This window comes from Liolophura sinensis, chromosome 1 (genome assembly GCF_032854445.1).
Source record: "Liolophura sinensis isolate JHLJ2023 chromosome 1, CUHK_Ljap_v2, whole genome shotgun sequence".
NCBI classification, from domain to species: Eukaryota; Metazoa; Mollusca; class Polyplacophora; order Chitonida; family Chitonidae; genus Liolophura; species Liolophura sinensis.
In genome coordinates, this window is record NC_088295.1 from 77,589,080 (window position 1) to 77,608,775 (window position 19,696).

Consider the following 19,696-nt stretch of genomic DNA (forward strand, 5'->3'; position numbering starts at 1 on the left):
CACCTAAGATGTAATGAAAACTGAGAATAATTGTTAAGCTTTACTGTATGACTTCACCTAAACAGAGTAGCTGACCTTAACCAAAAAGTTTACACCCTGACACCAACACCAAAGATACTTTCGCCCACTCTCACAATGTAATCGTAACGGAGATTGTTAAGGCACATGTATTGTGTGTACTTGGGTAGCTGCTTACCAATGGGTTTGTCTGTACAGTAGAGATTGCCTAGTGTCAGTTTGCCCTGGGCGGTAACACCACCCTGTAACTGGAACTTGATAGACTTGACCGGCATCTCCCCCTGTAGACCAAAGATACCCGCATCCTTCCTCCACTTGGTGTCTCCCACATCACAGTTACAGTTCCTGGCACAGAACACAGGTTACAGAAGGATGATTTTTGTATTTCTTAAATTGTACAATACAAATGCTGGAAACTGATATGAAGAGTTCAAATCAGTACCATAACTGACAAGTATGTCATCAGACATGATTTATAGCTAAATTAATATAAATCAACAAATACATATATTTGGCAAATGCTATATGCTGAACTTACATGGCAACACATGGTTTCAAGGAACACATAAAATTTGTTTATGAAACAGTCACATGGTTTTTGACAGGGATTGGGTTATAGCATTATCTTCAGTTACTAAATATCAATATAATAATACCGTACTTCACTGCCATAACAATGCAGGAATAGCTAGTACTCCATTAATTGGCAGTTTAGTTTAGTTGCTTTCACAGCAAAAGCAGTCACTACCCCTTGTTGGCCAAATTCTCCTGATGACAATGACGCTTACATGTACAGGCCAGTATAATGAAGTTATAAGCACAAGGGATAACATGGCTTAAATGGGCTGTCATTCAAAACATCAATTAACTATTAAACATACTATGATTTTACAACATGCAAACGCCTCTAAATATTCGTTTCAGCTCTAGCCTACTCTCCTGTAACATTAATATAGTTTAGTTCCATCATAAATTGAAAATTTTAGAAAAGTACAGCAAACACATCACTAGTTGTCACCAGACCTCTTCTCCATTTCCTTCCGGCCATCATCGCCCCCAGCATCTCTTCTGATCTCCACAGTTACACATCCCACTATTGCGACCTGCAGCAAAGAACTTCACATCCTCCTTCTCTGGGGTCACCATCGAAAACGCATTCGAAAACTGAAACGTAAATCGCATGCTAATAGAGAAAACAAGTAGGAAATAAAGAAAGAAGTAACACTTAAGGTAAGTTTACCTTTTGTCTTTCTTGCCCCAGTTAGGTATATTTAGAGGCCTTTTATACACTTTTACACGTAGATTTTGAATTTGGCAATACATATCACTCCATGCCAATCATTGGAAAAAACATCATACTTACCTCAAGTGTCAAGAGAGAACCTGGTTTGTTAGTGCACCTGTAGAGCATCTAATCATAGACATACATATGTATATACTGAAACGCATTAAAAAACACACCAAGGTAAAAAGTGGAATTGACGCCAAACCAAATTTTATTTGGTGTTGGCTGTGTATTACATTCACACTCGGATAAGTCAGTTACGTACTAGTTATGACAACTGTCATTGGAAAGTACACAATTTTAATGTAAAGGAAATGGAACACGCAAGAGGTCCAAAGACAAAGACAAAAGACCACCCATGTTTCCATGATTGGCGCATTAACCAACAGCGCTAAGTCACTGGTGTACAGTATTGGCACTGATAATTATCGCCGATGTATGATGAGCCCTCACAATCTGTCGGTCTTCCCTTGCTGTTGTCACACATGTTTGCCCTAGTCTATGGTACTTGCTCTCTCCTGAAATCGCCTGTTCAGTCTTGTGATGGTATTGTGGTGACATCAAAACCCTGCTGCAATGGCCCTTCTAGTGCTATTCCTCAGGTGTCAATCGTGGCAGTGTATCTTCAGTGCCATCCACTGCTAAAGCGATTATGCAGATAACCTTTGAACACCTTCTCTTTATACCCCATTTCTGCATGCACAAGTAATGACACTTTGTACTTTACAGGAGTATACAAATGTGTTTTTCAGTCCTGTTCCCTGTTGCGTATTGGTGACAACTCACACAAACTCTATCAATCCTGACAACATCTTTGGAGCTTCCTTAATCTCCAACCATGGAGATTTTCATTGTTAGTCTCAAACTATCATGATATTTTCATGGATTCATGTTGGTGCGTTTTTGAAGCAGGTCAATATATTTATGAAGAACTTGTATAACACTAGACTTGAATATCTGATTAAATACCCTAAATGACCTAGAATTTCGCACACAAAAGTTCATTTTTAGAGGCAAATAAATGTCACAAAATATTATCTTTTGGTGCTGAAACTCTTAATTTTCCCATAGAGTATCATCCCAAGTTCCGGGTAAACCTCAAGACACCTTTCCAAAATCATTACAACTCTCAGAATCAGAAAAAAGGGGCAAGTTAGTCATGGACAAAAGTTATGGTCATTTAGGGTAGATTTGGTACCAAAATTACCCTTAGGAGATGGGTATGATTACATTTTTTCTCATGCACAAATACAATACAGCACAGTATAATCATGAAATTGCATCAAAAATCTCTACTGATCACACGGTAATTGTATTCTCCACTGCATATGTCTAGCTTTTATATCTGACCACACCCACCTTGGTAGCTGAGCAGTCATACTTCATGGGTAACAGACACTTTTCTGACTCGTCCACGAGAGCTTTGATCTGTTCTGGACTGGCTCCGTCATATTTCACAGGGATGTCAGTCACCCCAATAACAGGTGCATCCTCCACATTAGTTGGTACAATGGTAATACCTACATGAATAAAAAAAGTAGGAAAATGCTTCTCCTGTGGACAGGCAATGTATGATATTCTAGGGCTACATACATCACACACATGTAGGTATGCATTACACAAGCCATAACATTAAAAGGCACTTATTAAAAAACTTACAAATTATCAAACTCCTCTTACAGCTAATACTTTCAGTAGTACATGTATATCTTTCTTATTCTTAATAATGGCGAATGTTTAACTAATGATACACAAAGCTTTGCAAACTGGTGGTTTACCTTTGCCAGGATTGGTATCCATGTCACACATAACCAGGAAGGGGTCTACTTCCCTGCCTGGCCAGATCAGGGCTTCTCCTGTCTTGTAACCCCAGTCTAGAGCCTGCTGGCAATCCTCAGGCAGATCTGAAGGAAAAGATAATCAATGGGCTAGAAAACAACCTACACTTTCACTATGTTGAATTAATTTATCATTTCTAACATTGTCATTCATACAATTTGGGTTCAGGTTTTAGCACTTACCGAATGGCTTGGGTCCACACCTGAGGTTGCCCACTGAGAAGGAAGCCTCTGCTCCTTCCTCAGTCACTCCGTCAGATTTTACACCAGTGACAGGTAAGATGTCTCTGTTTGTCACAAAGTCTCCTTCCTCTGCTTCCATGGGGCCCACAGCGTCACACCTGCACTTTTTCTTGTCAGGGCAGGTACCCAGTACCACACAGGCACAACCGTCCTTGTCCCCATTGTCAGCCCCAGCAAACTTGGTCGACTCTTTTCCATCATAGCCCAGGAAAGCTCCGCCAGCTCCCATGAGGGCAGCCTTCTTACACTTGTATTTCATACCCTGGAGCAACACATGCTGTCAGTTTCAATACCAATGCTAAATGACAAGTGCATATTATGTTTATTAATGCATCTTCATAAACATAACATCATTTTCAACAATATTTGCCTTGAAGCAGGCCAGACCAAATACCAATATAAATTTAGTGTTGAACCACTGAAACACTATTATAGTGCCATATTAAAGTCACAAGACATAATGCCCCACCCAATCACATCATCATGGCACACCAGGACTACTGCTAATTAGGCTGAGCATCAGGTGAGGATGTAGCAAAGTCATAGATTTGAGGTCTTAGGTATGACTTGTGCCAGGATTGAACCCTGGATCTATCACATACACGGTAGACGCGGCACACACTGCAATGCCGCCGCAGTTGGTCAACAACTTCTGAATTTTAAAATTATATTTCACAAGTTTCATAAAACCAGGAGACAAAAGCATCAATGTAAATAGCACAAGGTGATAATACTGTTACATCCTTCAATGCACTAGACCTACCTGCAGACAGAATTCTGAAGCCTGTGCCAGCTCATGAGCTTGTTCAGGGGTAACTTCATTATAACTGACAGGTTGTTTCAATGCTTTTTCCCCAACAGGTATGTCCTCTTCAGCATCGGATGGTATCTGTACAAATATGGGGTGAACATGCCAAATCAAATCATTCTGGCCATTTAGTGAACAATTTCTTAATGTATAATACTTAAATGGACACAGTATAACATCTAATACATCAGCTAACATTCTGTTACCCTAGACTACCTTAAGTTTCCCCCGGGCTCTGTCCGGTTTCCTCCCACCATAATGCTGTCCGCCGTCGTATAAGTGAAATATTCTTGAGTACGGCGTAAAACACCAATCAAATAAACAAATAAATAGACTAACTTATGTATTACCCCAGATAATTTACACCTCAGTTTTTTTCCTATCTGTGAGGTTACAGATACATCTATCTGACACTGAATTATCATTCAATACTGTATGCAAAACCTCCAAAAATACATTTGTCAAACATTACTGAATCATAGACAAGCATAATTGTCTACCTCAGTAATTCCAATCTCTGGGTTGGTTCTGAAGTCACAGTCCACAGAGAAAGGCTCGACACCACCGGGGCCATCAGGATCAATTCCGTAGCGACCATCCCAGTTTGGATTCTTGTCCTGGCCAGCCACCTTGATTTCATGACAGGTTTTGAACAAAGCTGAAATTAAATATAACATAACTCTACAGACAAACAAACCAATAACTGTCACTTTCTATACAATTTCTCCTCTGTAAAGCAAAATATGTAATAAAACTTCAAACAATCTTTTTGGTGTACTGCATGTTTATGGTTACACAAATATTGGAACACACAACAATCCTCAGTGATATTTCCCCCTAAACCCACCAGCAATGTTAAAATTCCCATGACCTAAATTAAACAACTACATTAACAAGTTGAATATTTGGACATACCAAAACAGCGTAGATCCTCTACTTTGAGTTTACGAGTCCCCTTCTGTGTTGCCGCGATGTTAATTCTGGATATTGGGAGGACTTTCTTGTCCAGCAAGCTGCCACCATCGGTATATTCCTTCCCATCAGTCTTGTCACATTGGCACTTACCACCCTTACAGCCATCTTTACCTCCTACAGATAGAAATAAAAATAATCAAATCAGATGAATTAATCAGATGTTGAGGTTTAAAGGTAATCAATGTAGAAAGAGTTGCCTACATACACAGGGTTCGTACAGCTTAATGATTTCAAATTTCCAGGTCCAAAATTCATATTTTGGAAGCCTGGAACATTTCGAAGTCATGCAAGCTTAAATTATATTTATTATATATATTAATATATATTAAATCCGTATTAACGTACACAGCCATGTATTGATATATTGGAAACAAATTTCTCCAGGAGAATTTCAGTATGAATACATGTAAAGTGACTTCTGTTGGTTCTGTACTCTGTTCATAGATCAGTTCACAGTGTGTGTGTCAGGATAATCCTCAATTTCAACTTTCCAGGCCTAAGTAAAAAAAAAAACACCAAAATGAATTTCCTAGCTTTTCAAGACCTGGAAAACCTGCTTTCAATTTCCAGGGGTCTCCATGTCTTCAATGCTCCACAGCCACCCTGCATACCCTAGGCAAAGAACACTGATCTTACCTGAGTTTCCAGCCCAGTATGGTAAAGCTTGACCCTCTCTAGAGTAGGCCCCAAACTCTCCTCCCAATTTGAGAGCTGCGTCTTTGCAGATGTAACTCATTTCCTGGGTGCAGTATTCTGAGACCTCCGTCAGGGCTCTCAGCTGCTCTGTGGTGGACGACTTATACTCTACAGGAATGTCTTTGCCTGCAGCTGGGATTTCCTCTGGTTTTTCAGCCTTGGGCTCTATTACCTGACAAAGAGGAGAAATAAGTGTAATATCTTCCTGTAAAAATATCATTACTGCCTAATTTCAAAATGTTCCTTGCACTCATTGTTCATAAAGCTGTAGTGGCAACAAGTAGTCAACAGCATTCAGCAATGTCTTCCATCAATATGTTCTGCCTCAAAGGCAGGGAAAGCTGTCGGCAACTTGCCAGAGTTTGGTGATTCACCCCAGGCAGTGGTTTCGTCCACTCAGAAAAATTATTGTAAAACAACACTCAAATAAATAATAAATAAATAGTTAACAAACACACATGTATGTTATCCAATGAAAGAATATAGATTTAAACCTTTTTTGGTTGCTCTGATGTGTTGGATGACAATTTCCATCCAAATGTATCTATGACAAAGACCTACTGTTATGCCAATAGGGGGTCCTTTTAGCATTTCACAGTAAACAGGGAATGGTGGCAGAGGTCCTAGCTGGTCAGGATCGATCAACCAAGGCTCACTGAAAATGGGTTCCCCAGGAGTCTTGGAGTTTCTCAAGTCTTGACAGTCCTTGGGTATACCTGTAGTAATAGGATTGCCGAAATCGTTAGCTGCTGATTAAGAGTATATGTACGTTCTGTAGGTAAAATATATGTGGGCAAAAAAAATTTCATTTTTATTAAAGCTGATTTGTTGCATCAATTCAATGAATTCCATATTAAAATGGAAAATACAAGTCTATTTAAAAGGACACAGTCTAAACTATTTTGACTAGCTGGTATGACATAGGCAAGTCCATACCCTCGCCTAGGCTAAATTTAGGTATGGCACAGGTATAACAAAGGTTGCAGGATTTAACCCAAGAATCCTGATCTCTACTGTCAGTCAATCAGCATCGATTCTGTATTTCTTTAATAAACCGCATGCAGACGATTTGATTTGTTGACTGCCAAGTACATGTTCTATTTTCATTCGAAAGTTAAACTAGACAGTTTAATCAACATTTATAAAGATAAACTGGTATACAAACCAAACTGTGTGTTGCTGCACTCAAGGGATCCCAAAAAGTACTCTGCAAATCGTGTCTCTGACTCTGGGACATCCTTCTCATCCAGGCCAAAGCAGATTTCTGAGACAGGAAGCAACTTCTTTTCGATGAAGAGGCCCTGGTCCTGTCTACGATCTTGGTCACTAATGTCACAGTTACAGGCTCCACCTCCCTGACATTTGCCCACTTCTCCACATGCACATTTGTCGCCTCCAGCATTACCAGCCCAGCCTTGTGAGAAAGGAAAGAAAATATGTAGGCGTTAAAGGATGTTGGAGAAGGAAATACAATGTGTACACAAATACAACTTTATGTACGTAAATCCTTTAATACTTATCATGAATTAACGTATCATGATATTTCAATATAATCAAAAGCCCTACAAACGTAGATTTGAAGACAAAGTACTTTGTTAAATAACAAAAAAGAAATATCTTTGACCATAATAATTGTTTGATTGAATGCGGTTAAATACTATACTTATACCAGAACATATTTATACAAGAGTAGTCAGGTTTATGGCAAATGGGCAGACATTGGAGAAAATCATGTACTTGAGAAATCTCCTGAATTAGAGGAGCAGAAAGCGAACTCGTTGGTAAAGGACTCAACAGCTAAAATGGGACACTTTAGCAGAATGATCCAGAGAGGGCTGATAAAGATAAACGTAGACAGTAAAGTCGACACATCCTTGTATACAATGAGTTAACCAATTGGATAAGACTAACCTTGCTGTTTCTCTCCATTACTGGACTTCCAGAAAGCATTCTTAGTTAGCGACGCATGCTGACATGTGAACTTTCCAAACTGTCTGCAGAATCCAGATTTCTCTGTCAATGCCTACAAATAGTTTCAGATATCCAAATAAATGATGGAATGTAAAGCATAATAATCACCTCTGTTGTAATAAAACTAAAATATGTCATGTAGAAATTCAACCTAAAATCATAGTGTTAATGATTTTATATTTAACAGCCTCTTAAACACATCTTACCTCCAACTGTTCTTTGTTAGCATTGGCATACTGTGGTTTGAAACACTGAGCCCCTGGTCCACGGTTTTCAGGAACATCCGGCAAAGCATAGTAGTTTCCAGCTACAAAACAGGAGGCCACATGTTATAACTTACATGTGCCTTTTTGTTTCATGTTTTACTCAAAAGTCAGATGACTTTCCATGTTATAAATTTCATGGAGAAACAAGACATGACACAAGGATGAATCTGACAATGTTTAATTATGAGGATGAACAGAGTGGGAGCTTGGTTTGAAGACAAACTTTATTAGTCTTGAGCATACCATTAACCAGTAAGCAAGGTTTTCATCACTGAGTGAGAAATGTATCATGTGATGCGTCACTTGTGTGAAATGACTGTAGCATACCCCACAATGCCACATACCAAATCAATACCAAAAAAAAAACACAAATAAGCTGTTAAAACAGGTAAGACAACCAAATGGTAAGACACAGACTTTCATTATCCACCAATTGATTTCAAGTTAATGCTGCAGTGGATCAAATTGCGTATTACTTACACTATTACATGTAAAGACGGTTTATTGATGAAACAGAAATAGCATTTGATTTCACACATTTTGAGAATATTTTAATAAATTTGAACAAATAATAAACTCACTCAATGAAGAAGGCAATATTTAGTAAACCTCACAAATTTACCTTCTATGTCTACAATGGTTCTTGGGAAGTGGCAATAGACTTCAAAGGGATCCTGTCCTTGCGGGCCGTCAGGGTCAATCATGTACCTTCCATTGGGTGGCATGTCATTGTGAGGGCGCTTCTTGTAGAACTGCTGCATGTGGTAGCAAGTCTCAAACACCTCTGTATTGACAGCAAGTAATTTGCTATATAAATTCACAAGATCAAATACTTCCATAATGTGGATGGGGAAAATATATAAACGCAAAAACCAGGAGAGAAACATTAAGAATGTGTCTGCATGATTATACCATTCAAATACTAATTTTCTGAACTCTCTACATTTCATTGTTATGAACACTATCCTTAAGAATTTTACTTGTAAGGTGGAAATCAACCAACCTTGACCTTTGTTGATAGCCATTTGAGGAACACTAAGGTAATACTGATCTAACAGAGAAGGTACATGCAGAAATGATATATATGGACTACTACTACTGATTATGACTAAGCAGCAGTAATTCTTACTGCTCCTTTATATGTACTCACCAAAACACCTAAGTTTTCCAAGAGTATGCTCCCCTAAATCATTGGCATCGTCACCTGTGTCCCCGAACGCCAGTTTCAGTACAGGTAGATCATCTTTGTTTGACAGAAAACCCTTGTCAACCCTAAATGGTGAAAACATACAAAATTAGTGATGCAAGTGCAATGGGGTGCGGGGGAATGTTGCCTGTATGTCTAACACAAATCGAAGTGGTGTAATCCTTTAGCCTTTCGTAATATGTCATTGTTTCTGTTATACTTGTAAAGAATACAGGAGGTTCACAACGGACAACAGGTGTGCTTTTACACAGCTTGGAACCAGCTTGTGTAGGCAGAAATTGCTGAGCACTCATACCCATATAACAAATAAAACCTAATTCGTAAACAGACACATTTATTACACACTTACACTTCCTTGGGGAGATCAGCATCACAGTTACACACAACATCCTTCCCTTCACAATTCCCTTCAATACCACACTGGCACATGGAACCACCGACTCCTGCAAAGTACTGCAGCTTCTTTCCATCTCTTCCTATCCAGTAGGCAATGGGGTTCTTTGGGTCATCTGGAAGAAGGGGTGCATTGTAATTTGTTACATACACACCACGCACACAAACAGCATAACATGGACAATTTTGATGTCCACAAATACATTGATGATTATTTACAACAGATGGAAAATGAAGGCATTTCCCTGACAATTCAAATAACTTTAATACCAATAATCTCCAATGCATCATTCAACAAAAACAAAGAAGAGAAAAGATTATGTACATGTATGTTCACACATGAGTTGATGCAAAACAAGAATAGTGATAGTAGTTGTACTGCATATAGATATACAGGTGACCTCAGAAAATATCCAAATTTATATGGAAGATTTATCATGTATTTTATACATGTGCAAACAAAATTTCTTTCATTTATGGACTTTTTCACTTATGTTGTGTATAACTGCTTGTATACACTTTTTAGCCATTTCCTGTGTGTGGACTATCTCACCTGTTGTGTATGATTGCCTGTTTACACTTGTTACCCATCTCCTGTGTGCAGTGTATGTTTTATCTCATCTCCTGTGTACATCACATGAATGATCTTACCTATGTCAAGTACAACTGCTTGATTACAATTACCAACGATCTCCTGTGTACAGTGTGTAGACTATCTCACCTACGCTGTGTATGACCACCTGTTTGCACTTGTAAGTCATCTCCTGTGTATAGTGTGTGGACTATCTCACCTACATGTATGCTGTGTATGACCACCTGTTTACACATGTAAGTCATCTCCTGTGTACAGTGTGTGGACTATCTCACCTACATGTATGCTGTGTATGACCACCTGTTTACACATGTAAGCCATCCCCTGTGTACAGTGTGTGAACTATCTCACCCATGCTGTACATAACCGGCGGTTTACACTTGTAAGCCATCTCCTGTGTACAGTGTATGGACTATCTCACCTATGTTGTGTATGACTGCCTGTTTACACTTGTAAGTCATCTCCTGCGTACAGTGTATGGACTATCTCACCTATGTTGTGTATGACCGCCTGTTTACACTTGTAAGTCATCTCCTGCGTACAGTGTATAAACTATCTCACCTATGTTGTGTATGACCGCCTGTTTACACTTGTAAGCCATCCCCTGTGTACAGCGTATGGACTATCTCACTTATGTTGTGTGTGACCACCTGTTTACACATGTAAGCCATCCCCTGTGTAGAATGTATGGACTATCTCACCTATGTTGTGTATGACCACGTGTTTACACTTGTAAACCATCTCGTGTGTACAGTGTATGGACTATCTCACCTATGTTGTGTATGAGTGCCTGTTTACACTTGTAAACCATCTCGTGTGTACAGTGTATGGACTATCTCACCTATGTTGTGTATGACCATCTGTTTACACTTGTAAACCATCTCGTGTGTACAGTGTATGGACTATCTCACCTATATTGTGTATGACCACCTGTTTACACTTGTAAGCCATCTCCTGCGTACATTGTATGAACTATCTCACCTATGTTGTGTATGACCACCTGTTTACACTTGTAAGTCATCTCCTGTGTACAGTGTGTGGACTATCTCACCTATGTTGTGTATGACCACGTGTTTACACTTGTAAACTATCTCGTGTGTACAGTGTGTGAACTATCTCACCTATGCTGTATATAACCGTCTGTTTACACTTGTAAACCATCTCGTGTGTACAGTGTATGGACTATCTCACCTATGTTGTGTATGACCGCCTGTTTACACTTGTAAGCCATCTCCTGCGTACAGTACGAGGAGTGATCTGCCAAAGCTGCCAACTGCTCAGGACTGGCCTCATTGTAAGTCACAGGTTTGGTGTAAGATCCTGGCTCTTCAGCATCATCAACTTTGGTCTGAAATGACATACATTCAAAGTGGAAAAAATGGAGCGTTAAGATAAGATCAACACCACATAGATTAAAAAAAAACAGATTCGAAGACATTTATTGTATTAGTCTGCCAATTTACCGACAAAACAATTATCACAGCACATGTATGCAGACTAAGATAAAGTTTATATTTACCGGTTTCTCAGAGTCATGTCCCACAGTGGTGATTCCAACAGGCTTGTCATCTATCATTTCACAAATAACAGGGAACGGGGCCAAATTATTCCCACCTGAGTGAAAAAGATAACAAAAATACATAGAAAAGAATACCTAACCAGTTTGGTTTTAGTAAGTATTTTGAATAGCATGTCTAAAGGGCTTACATTTGTCTCAAAAATGTCACAAATACAGTTGACTGTTGCTTACTGTCCATATAGATACAAATGTTCCTTATTTACATGTATATACTTCTTTATATATACATGGACAGATTGACAAGTGCAAAAACAAACTTTTGGGCCAAATTTCCCTCAGAGATAAATATGTAGTGTAAAATAAGGGGAGCCACTGTGATACCTACCTCCACTGTCAGTGGAAACTATTGGCTCATCAGCTCTCCTTGGCGGTCCGTCTGGGTCAATGAGGTAGGTGTAGTCATCCGTGTAGCCCTTCTCTCTATACTGCTGACACGTAGGCTCAATACCTGAAAGGTCAAAATATAACCATACTTTAGTATCGAAATAACGTTAAAAAAATAGGCTGACATCAATGTTACTATTTAATCTCCTGTATGACATGGATGATCCCAATGAGAACAAACAGATGGGCACGCACACACAAAGATAAGGCCATGCCTGCAAGGTGCACAAAAGTAATTAACGGTTGATTTTATTGTGGCCTAATCCCACTTTAACAATACTGCAATCAATATTTGACATAAGCAACAAATGATAAAAAAAAATTCCCAGAGCAATGCAACACTGTCAGTAACTAAAACATAAAGTTTTCAATCACATTTTTATCACTAAAGCTCTACTTTATATTTCGATGACTATCTGAGTCTCCAAAGAACCACTCCTCTCTTCAATGCAGCGGATATATCTCAATTTCCATCCTGTTAAGTCAACATATAAAATCCCTCCAAAACACATAAAAGAACGTCTGAGAAACTCACCAAATTGGTTCTGTCCACACATCAGAGGCCCCACGGACAATGAGCCTTTCTTGTCTCCTCCTACCTCCTTCAGAGTCACGGATCCCACAGGAAGATCAGCTTTGTTGATGATCAGACCAAAATCTTTCCTCTCTTTGCCATCAGCAATGTCACAGTTACAGTTGACCTTGGGGTCCTCGCATGACTTTGTCACCCCACACCCACACATCTTCTCCTGTCCCAGGCCACCAGCCCAGTATGTTCTCTTCTTCTTATCTGTGCCTGACCAGAAACTGTCTTTGCCCATTAAACCAGAGTTCTGGAGGGTAACAGAGATTTTTGCACCATGACAAGTCAAAATATTAAAAAACTATATTTATCTGCTTTAAAATAAAATAAATTAAATAATGATAAATAAATAATAAATTAAATAAATGATTTAAATAAATGAAATAAATTAAACTATATAATGATAAACACCATAAGTAGATTTTCTATGTCCCTCACCAATATTCTACACCTTCTGTGCATTTGTCAGATAGATACAAAAGAGTATGCACGTAATATTCCCATTATCTTTATTCTAAATTAATTGAAACCTACCGTGCATGTGTAAGACATTTCCTGAGAACAGAACTTGGAAGTTTCGGTCAGTTTTTTAACTGCCTCTGGTTTCACAGGATACTCTACAGGAATTTCACCAGGTGTATCTGGTTTATTCTCCTCTGGACTAGACAGAAAAGAGGAAAACAAATTAAGCTAAAAAACAAATACTCGGATACAGCTACTAATAAGGCGGACCTAATACTGTCTAAAAACAACAAAAGTCACTTCAATAGGCATCCCTTACATGTAATGTAATTACATGCGTTTACATTAGTATGTCTTGAACTTGTACCTGGCATCAATAAACCCACATACAAATGGATTCATTGTCATGGCCTTACTATTAATACTATAACAGTCTTGAACTATGTGTATCACAATTTTATTTTTGAAGGTATATTTTTTTCAAAATACACATGCCACACAGCATACAGAATGGAATTGTTTGAATTACAATAAAGTATAAGAAATTCCACAGTTGGACAAAACACAAAACATCTGAAAATCAGTATGACAATCTAAAAAGGAACTCACAGCGTATTGGGGATGATGGTGACCCCTGTGCTGGGATAAGATGTCATATCACAATCAGCCACAAAAGGTTCCAGGTTTCCAGCCTCATCTCCATCTGGGCCATCCACATCAATTAGCTGAGGACCATTTCTCTTCTGACCATAATTCCTGAGAGCATCGTCACAATCAAGGGGAATATCTGACAATTAAAAACACCACTTAAGAAAACTGGGCCCAGGTATTCTGTAAATATTAGGATGTCTGTCCTTATGGAAATAACTCTATACCCTGAAAAGCTGTTATCTAAGAAATAAATGTATGTCATAATAAAGAAAGAAAAGAAGACTTACACATTTGGCTATGTTAATTTATTTATTCATTTGATTGGTGTTTTACGCTGTACTCAAGAATATTTCACTTATACAACTGCTGCCAGCATTATGGTGCAAGGAAACCAGGCAGAACCCGGGGGAAACCCATGACCATCCGCAGGTTGCTGTCAGATCTTCCCACGCCATGTTAATGACATGTTCATAAAAAGTAGTTGTACTCACAACATTGGATTGACTTAAGGAAGGGCTACATTATAAATGCAAGTGTGAATCCTGGACTCCTGTGGGTATATGGTTAAATACACTTATACCTACAGAGGTTTGCAAATTTCCTCAACGAAGCCACATACCTGGCTGCTCCATCTACCTCCCCGAAACAGTGTCCTAGACTGAACACCGTGATCAAACAGTTTACGATAATAATTTTGCTTCCCAAGAACATTTGCCCTTTTTATTCCTTTATCAGCAAACCTGTGTACAAATCCCTTACCAGGTATTTAGAGAATAACATCACATGGATAACAACTTCTGATTTATTTCATTTACAACACTGCAATGAACATTCTAACACAGTCAAGCATCAACCAAGGTACTTGTACATTGCCTCAATACTTCCTTAAGCATAATTCAAACTTCTGACTCCCAACTTTTAAATGATGTTCAGCAAAACAGCTCCAACTGAGCTATGAATTCAGATGGGATGAAGTCCAGTTACAAAAAGTGGATGATTTCCACATACTTATATAACATCAACATAAAACATTTTATTCCAATCCTGAGTTTGAGTTTAAGAGCCAATGTAAAAAAAATACCTGTACTATTATTAAGGCATGCTATTTTAGTAGGCCATCAACTATAGACTTTAATATTGTGAAGTCTTCGTATTAACAGAAAATGTAATTACTCACCAAACTGTTTGGGTCCACACATGAGAGGTCCCACAGAGGACGCTGCCTTCTGTCCTTTATTCACCCCACCAACAGTAAAGGCTTTCACAGGCAGCTGAGTCTTGTCAATGATCTTAGTCTCATCCACCTGATCTCTCATTGGAGTTCCGTCACAGTTACACTGGCTGCCTGGATTGGCGCATGTACCCAGCATCCCACAGTAACACTAACAAACACAAGCATGGCAAAATAAGCCTAGGAAACACATTCTCTTCAAAACCTTGACAGAAAAGGGTCACACTTGACTCATATAATCAAAATTGCTCTCCTGTTAATAGCTTAACTGAATTACATTAATAATATGATGACATTTCAAAAACAAACCAAACAACCAAATTAAGATGGGTCAAATCAACATGGCTGTATATGCGACAGGATGGATGTATTTGACCAGATATATCCAAACAGATTTTATTTCTAAAGTGAATAGAGTGGACATTAATTGTCCAGTGCTCACAAGTGTTTAAGTAATATGGCTGACAAAAAGAAATGGTCACTTTTTAATCTGCAAAAACAACATTACCTTTCTCCTTATTAGGGGTCCACCCAGGTACTCCTGAGGGACACCTATTGAAATCGTTCGGATTATTATTATTATTTATTTGATTTTATGTGCAGCATATAGCCTAGACCACTTGACCGATTAACTTGAAATTTCGCAGTATTATTCCCTGATGGCTGAAGTTGTGCACTACGGAGCCCGATTTTTGTCAAGTCACATGGTTTGGAGGCCATATTGGATTTTATATGAAATTGTTTAAACATCTTCTTCTCAAGAGCCACTGAACCAATCGTTTTGAAATTTGATATGCAGCTAGACTGTTGGTAGTTACAATAAATTTGAGAAAATTGTTGACTTCCGGTGAAAACTTTAGAAGCTCGTCAAAGTTGTAACGTCACAAAAAGTTTTGAAATTTCAATTTTTTAAACATATTCTGGTGTATTTCGAGCAACTGATTCCTAATCTGCTTTAGTTAAATTTAGTTAGTAATTTCAACGACTTGTAACTCGAGAACTATGTGAGCAAGAAATGTGAAAACTTGCCACAAATTGTAGCCCAAGACATGCTCTTTCAGTAGTATGCCAACAGATCTGAGCTACGATCATTAGTCATAGATGTTAATCCTATTGCTTTACATGGAGTTAGATGGGAACTGGACTAGGTTTATGGTATTTCACTTAATGCTTTCTGCTGCACTGTCCAAGATTTCCCTAAATAAGTGTCTTATGACATACAGCTATGCTGTCTTCTATTTGATAGCGTGGAATAATTACAACAACAAACAACGTGAACTCTGGCTGAAACTGCGGGGCTTAAAATTGATAGTGCTTAAGCTAGCGACACTGTTATTGCAGCTGTCGGTGTTAGGGAGACAATTTATAAGTAGCCGTGTTTACATTGGTCCGATTCTTTCTCTTTGACTGGTGTTTCGCGATATTTACTGGATTCAACAGACGCAGATTGCAATTCAAGCGATGCGGATGGGACGAGTCTTTAGCCTTAGTGTAGAAATATGTGTATGTTCAAAAATCTTAAAGTTCACTGTCTTACATGTAACTCGACAATTATTAGAGTTAGCTTGCACACAATTCTAGCCCAAGACATCCTCTACTCCTACAGTGTTACGGACTTGAGCTATGATTAACAGTTTTCTCACTAGAGTCTTTTCAGAAACACATATTAATGCCATTGTTTTGTTCTTTCATTACATGGCCACCAATCAGGTATATAACTTGTTGACTTGTTACTTTTATACTGCACTGTAAATGATTTCCCAAAGCCGTTCTGCACTTAGATATAGCTATTCTGTCTACCGTTTGACAGTGTAATGTGATAACTACAACAACAAACGACGTGGACCCCGGCCAAAACTGCTTTGCAGTTCTAGTTTCATTTGTTCCTATACAAATGCCAGAAATGTAATGACTCATACCTTGTCAAAGGGTTTGTCAGCATTATCCTTATTGGTCCAGCTTCCCACACCTTGTAGTTTGGCTCCATTACTACACTTGTACCTGATTGAGGCAAAAAGCAAAACAAATCAGAAAACAACATGTGAAGGCTGCATAAAAGTTGAGGGAAAAAAAGAAGAAGCAATTAATGGGCTGCATATGATTTTGTAGACAATACTGAAAATACAGAAGATCTGCACAGGATATATATGTAGGCCTTTCAGATAAATGGTATAACAATACACAACAGAATACACGGTGGTACTGTGAAATTATTGTATTTCCCTTGTAACATGGGAGTTCTTATGGACATGTGGGGACCTTAACAGGATTATTAGTCTAAGGCACTGTTCTTGCCAGTACTGATCAACACAAAAAGGCTACAGGCTTGAATCCACCTCTTGCTGGTTCGCTGAAGCTTGTAGAGGCCTGTAATGTACCTGACCAAGGGTTAATTTGAGTCCAGGAACCGAGGATTCCTACACTCACAAACTTTAGTGTCATTATACAAGAGAAAAATTCTCAGCATTACACACCAATAATATAGACAAATAATTCTGTTTCACTGGTGGTAAATCAGACCTGCATACCCCTAGTGAATGTAATGTGTACAAACACTCATGTTTACATGTACAAATCCAACTTTATGTGTACAAAATTGTGCCGCACCTATATTTTCAATCCTTCTTTGAAATCACTTCAAAATTATAAAAACCCCAATGCAAAATTTTAATTAACCTAATTAAGTTTTAATTAACCTTTTATACTTGTGTGACTAAAACTGAGATGTCAGAAATTTCAAAAAAAGAGAGTAAGGTGCCCTTGAGGGAAACAAAAGATGTTTTGTGTTTTAGTTTGGGTCACAGGGAGGAAAATTCTGCATGTTCTTGTCCATGCCATTGTATTTCAAGACAATCAGACAGAATTAACCATTCTTTAGTATGTTTAGCTGGTGCATAATCTTTGTCGTGTTCAGTATATTTCGTGAAGCTCATTTCAACAGACTGCTTTCTGTGATGTTAAAAAAAATTGCAGGTTTGTACAAATCTCACTCTTAAATAATCATGACGGGATGAATATTGGGTTTATTGACAGTTGATTGAGTTGAAGTAACTTCAATGGCATTCAAGACTAACAGAAAACGGACTTTTTGTCCTGTAGTGATCGTGTGATGATGAGGATTTGTCCAGCTGCAACTCTGAGAATTAAAGGGGATTTGTTCAAGACTGTAAGTGATTTTGTGTTCATTCATATCTGCTTTCTTCCGCAATATCACCACCAGCCGCAATTTTGTGCGGAAAAGCATGTCCAACGAAAAAGGCTGACATAAAAAGACGGAATAAACAGGTCACCATTCGGAAATCCTTGACACGCTACCCTTTACTCTTTACACCATATAGTTGGGGGTTTCCCCACTCAATCTTTCCTGTAATGAGATACTAAAAACAGACCTGTATTCAAATAAAAAATGAAATTGGACTCGATTTTATTTTCTTCCATGTATGGCGTCGAAGCATATTTTCTACTTCTTCCGCATACAATCGTATTTTCTACATCTATCAAATCTGTCCATAGTCTTACTCTTGTTGCATGTGAAAATTGTACAACTGTAGATTTAACAAACAACATAACTGAATTTTGCAAAACAAAGAATCTGATTCATGTATTTAGATTTTCATGGATTACAAACACATGTGGGTACTCACAAGACATTCTGGTAGCAGAACTCTGACACATCTATCACAGCTGCTATCTGCTCATCAGTTTTGCGGTATTTAACTACTTTCTTCTCAGGTTCTGGAGACTTCACAGCTTTCGGACTCTGAGAGTTACTTGGGATGACAGTAATTCCTATGTCTGGTCTGATCACACAGGCAACCTGTTCCACAAAAGAAATAAAATATGAACTAAAGTAGCTTGATACACCAAAGAAAGAAGCAGGAAGTGATGTGGATGTCACTGAATCAAACAGAATACATAAACCAACAGGAGAGTCCTGATATGAAGGCATTTTAAATCAGCATAAATCAGACATGTATAATAAACAAAAAACTACTGCTAACCTACATGTAGCTATCTCCTAATTTAAGACGTTCATTATTTGAACAAAAATTCTCATGGAAGAACAAGCTTTTACACTCACAGTAAATGGTGGTATGCCTCCAGGTCCATCAGGGTCTATTTTGTAGGAGCCACTCTTAGACTCTGGGTTCTGTAGTCTCACCTCATCACAGTTACGTGGTAACCCTGGAATGAGTTGTAGTCCATGTATACATATGAAAATTATCATCATTAATGGTCATCAATTAGCGAGATAAACACGTTATGTGGTACATGTAACTCTGGAGTATTTCATAGTTCATGAATGTACATGTTCATCATTTATTATTTAACAATAAAAAAATTCTCCTGTACAAACTGTGTTACATTTTTGTTGTAGTTCTGTATATACTTGCACTGACATATTCTTATGTTTAAATACCATATAAAATGTTCCCCCTGGTTTACATGAAGCAAATGTAGAGACATAAAATAAATGGATTACATACTTGTACTAATTTAACTGGTCTTTCTCA

At 38.2% G+C, this 19,696-nt stretch overlaps 1 protein-coding gene across 2 annotated transcripts in view; it reads right to left on the reverse strand.

Moving 5' to 3' along the window:
• Positions 1–226: 226 nt before the first annotated feature.
• Positions 227–19,696, reverse strand: part of LOC135461554 (uncharacterized) — a 28,291-nt gene continuing 8,821 nt past the window's right edge. Inside the window, exons 15-40 of one of the 2 annotated variants that reach the window (XM_064738704.1) lie at positions 19,264–19,367; positions 18,827–18,999; positions 17,102–17,183; positions 15,129–15,333; positions 13,910–14,087; positions 13,373–13,499; positions 12,791–13,088; positions 12,197–12,319; positions 11,812–11,906; positions 11,484–11,640; positions 9,657–9,816; positions 9,251–9,372; positions 8,723–8,884; positions 8,041–8,141; positions 7,775–7,886; positions 7,029–7,277; positions 6,425–6,579; positions 5,804–6,035; positions 5,108–5,281; positions 4,693–4,850; positions 4,148–4,273; positions 3,325–3,646; positions 3,082–3,207; positions 2,663–2,823; positions 1,042–1,182; positions 227–363 (exon numbers count right to left, since the gene is read on the reverse strand). In XM_064738704.1, coding sequence (XP_064594774.1) covers positions 1,066–1,182; positions 2,663–2,823; positions 3,082–3,207; positions 3,325–3,646; positions 4,148–4,273; positions 4,693–4,850; positions 5,108–5,281; positions 5,804–6,035; positions 6,425–6,579; positions 7,029–7,277; positions 7,775–7,886; positions 8,041–8,141; positions 8,723–8,884; positions 9,251–9,372; positions 9,657–9,816; positions 11,484–11,640; positions 11,812–11,906; positions 12,197–12,319; positions 12,791–13,088; positions 13,373–13,499; positions 13,910–14,087; positions 15,129–15,333; positions 17,102–17,183; positions 18,827–18,999; positions 19,264–19,367 — 4,019 coding nt within the window. In that variant the 3' untranslated portion in view covers positions 227–363; positions 1,042–1,065. Of the gene's footprint in view, positions 364–1,041; positions 1,183–2,662; positions 2,824–3,081; positions 3,208–3,324; positions 3,647–4,147; positions 4,274–4,692; positions 4,851–5,107; positions 5,282–5,803; positions 6,036–6,424; positions 6,580–7,028; positions 7,278–7,774; positions 7,887–8,040; positions 8,142–8,722; positions 8,885–9,250; positions 9,373–9,656; positions 9,817–11,483; positions 11,641–11,811; positions 11,907–12,196; positions 12,320–12,790; positions 13,089–13,372; positions 13,500–13,909; positions 14,088–15,128; positions 15,334–17,101; positions 17,184–18,826; positions 19,000–19,263; positions 19,368–19,696 lie in introns of those variants that run through there. The other variant, XR_010443373.1, reaches the window with a different exon arrangement.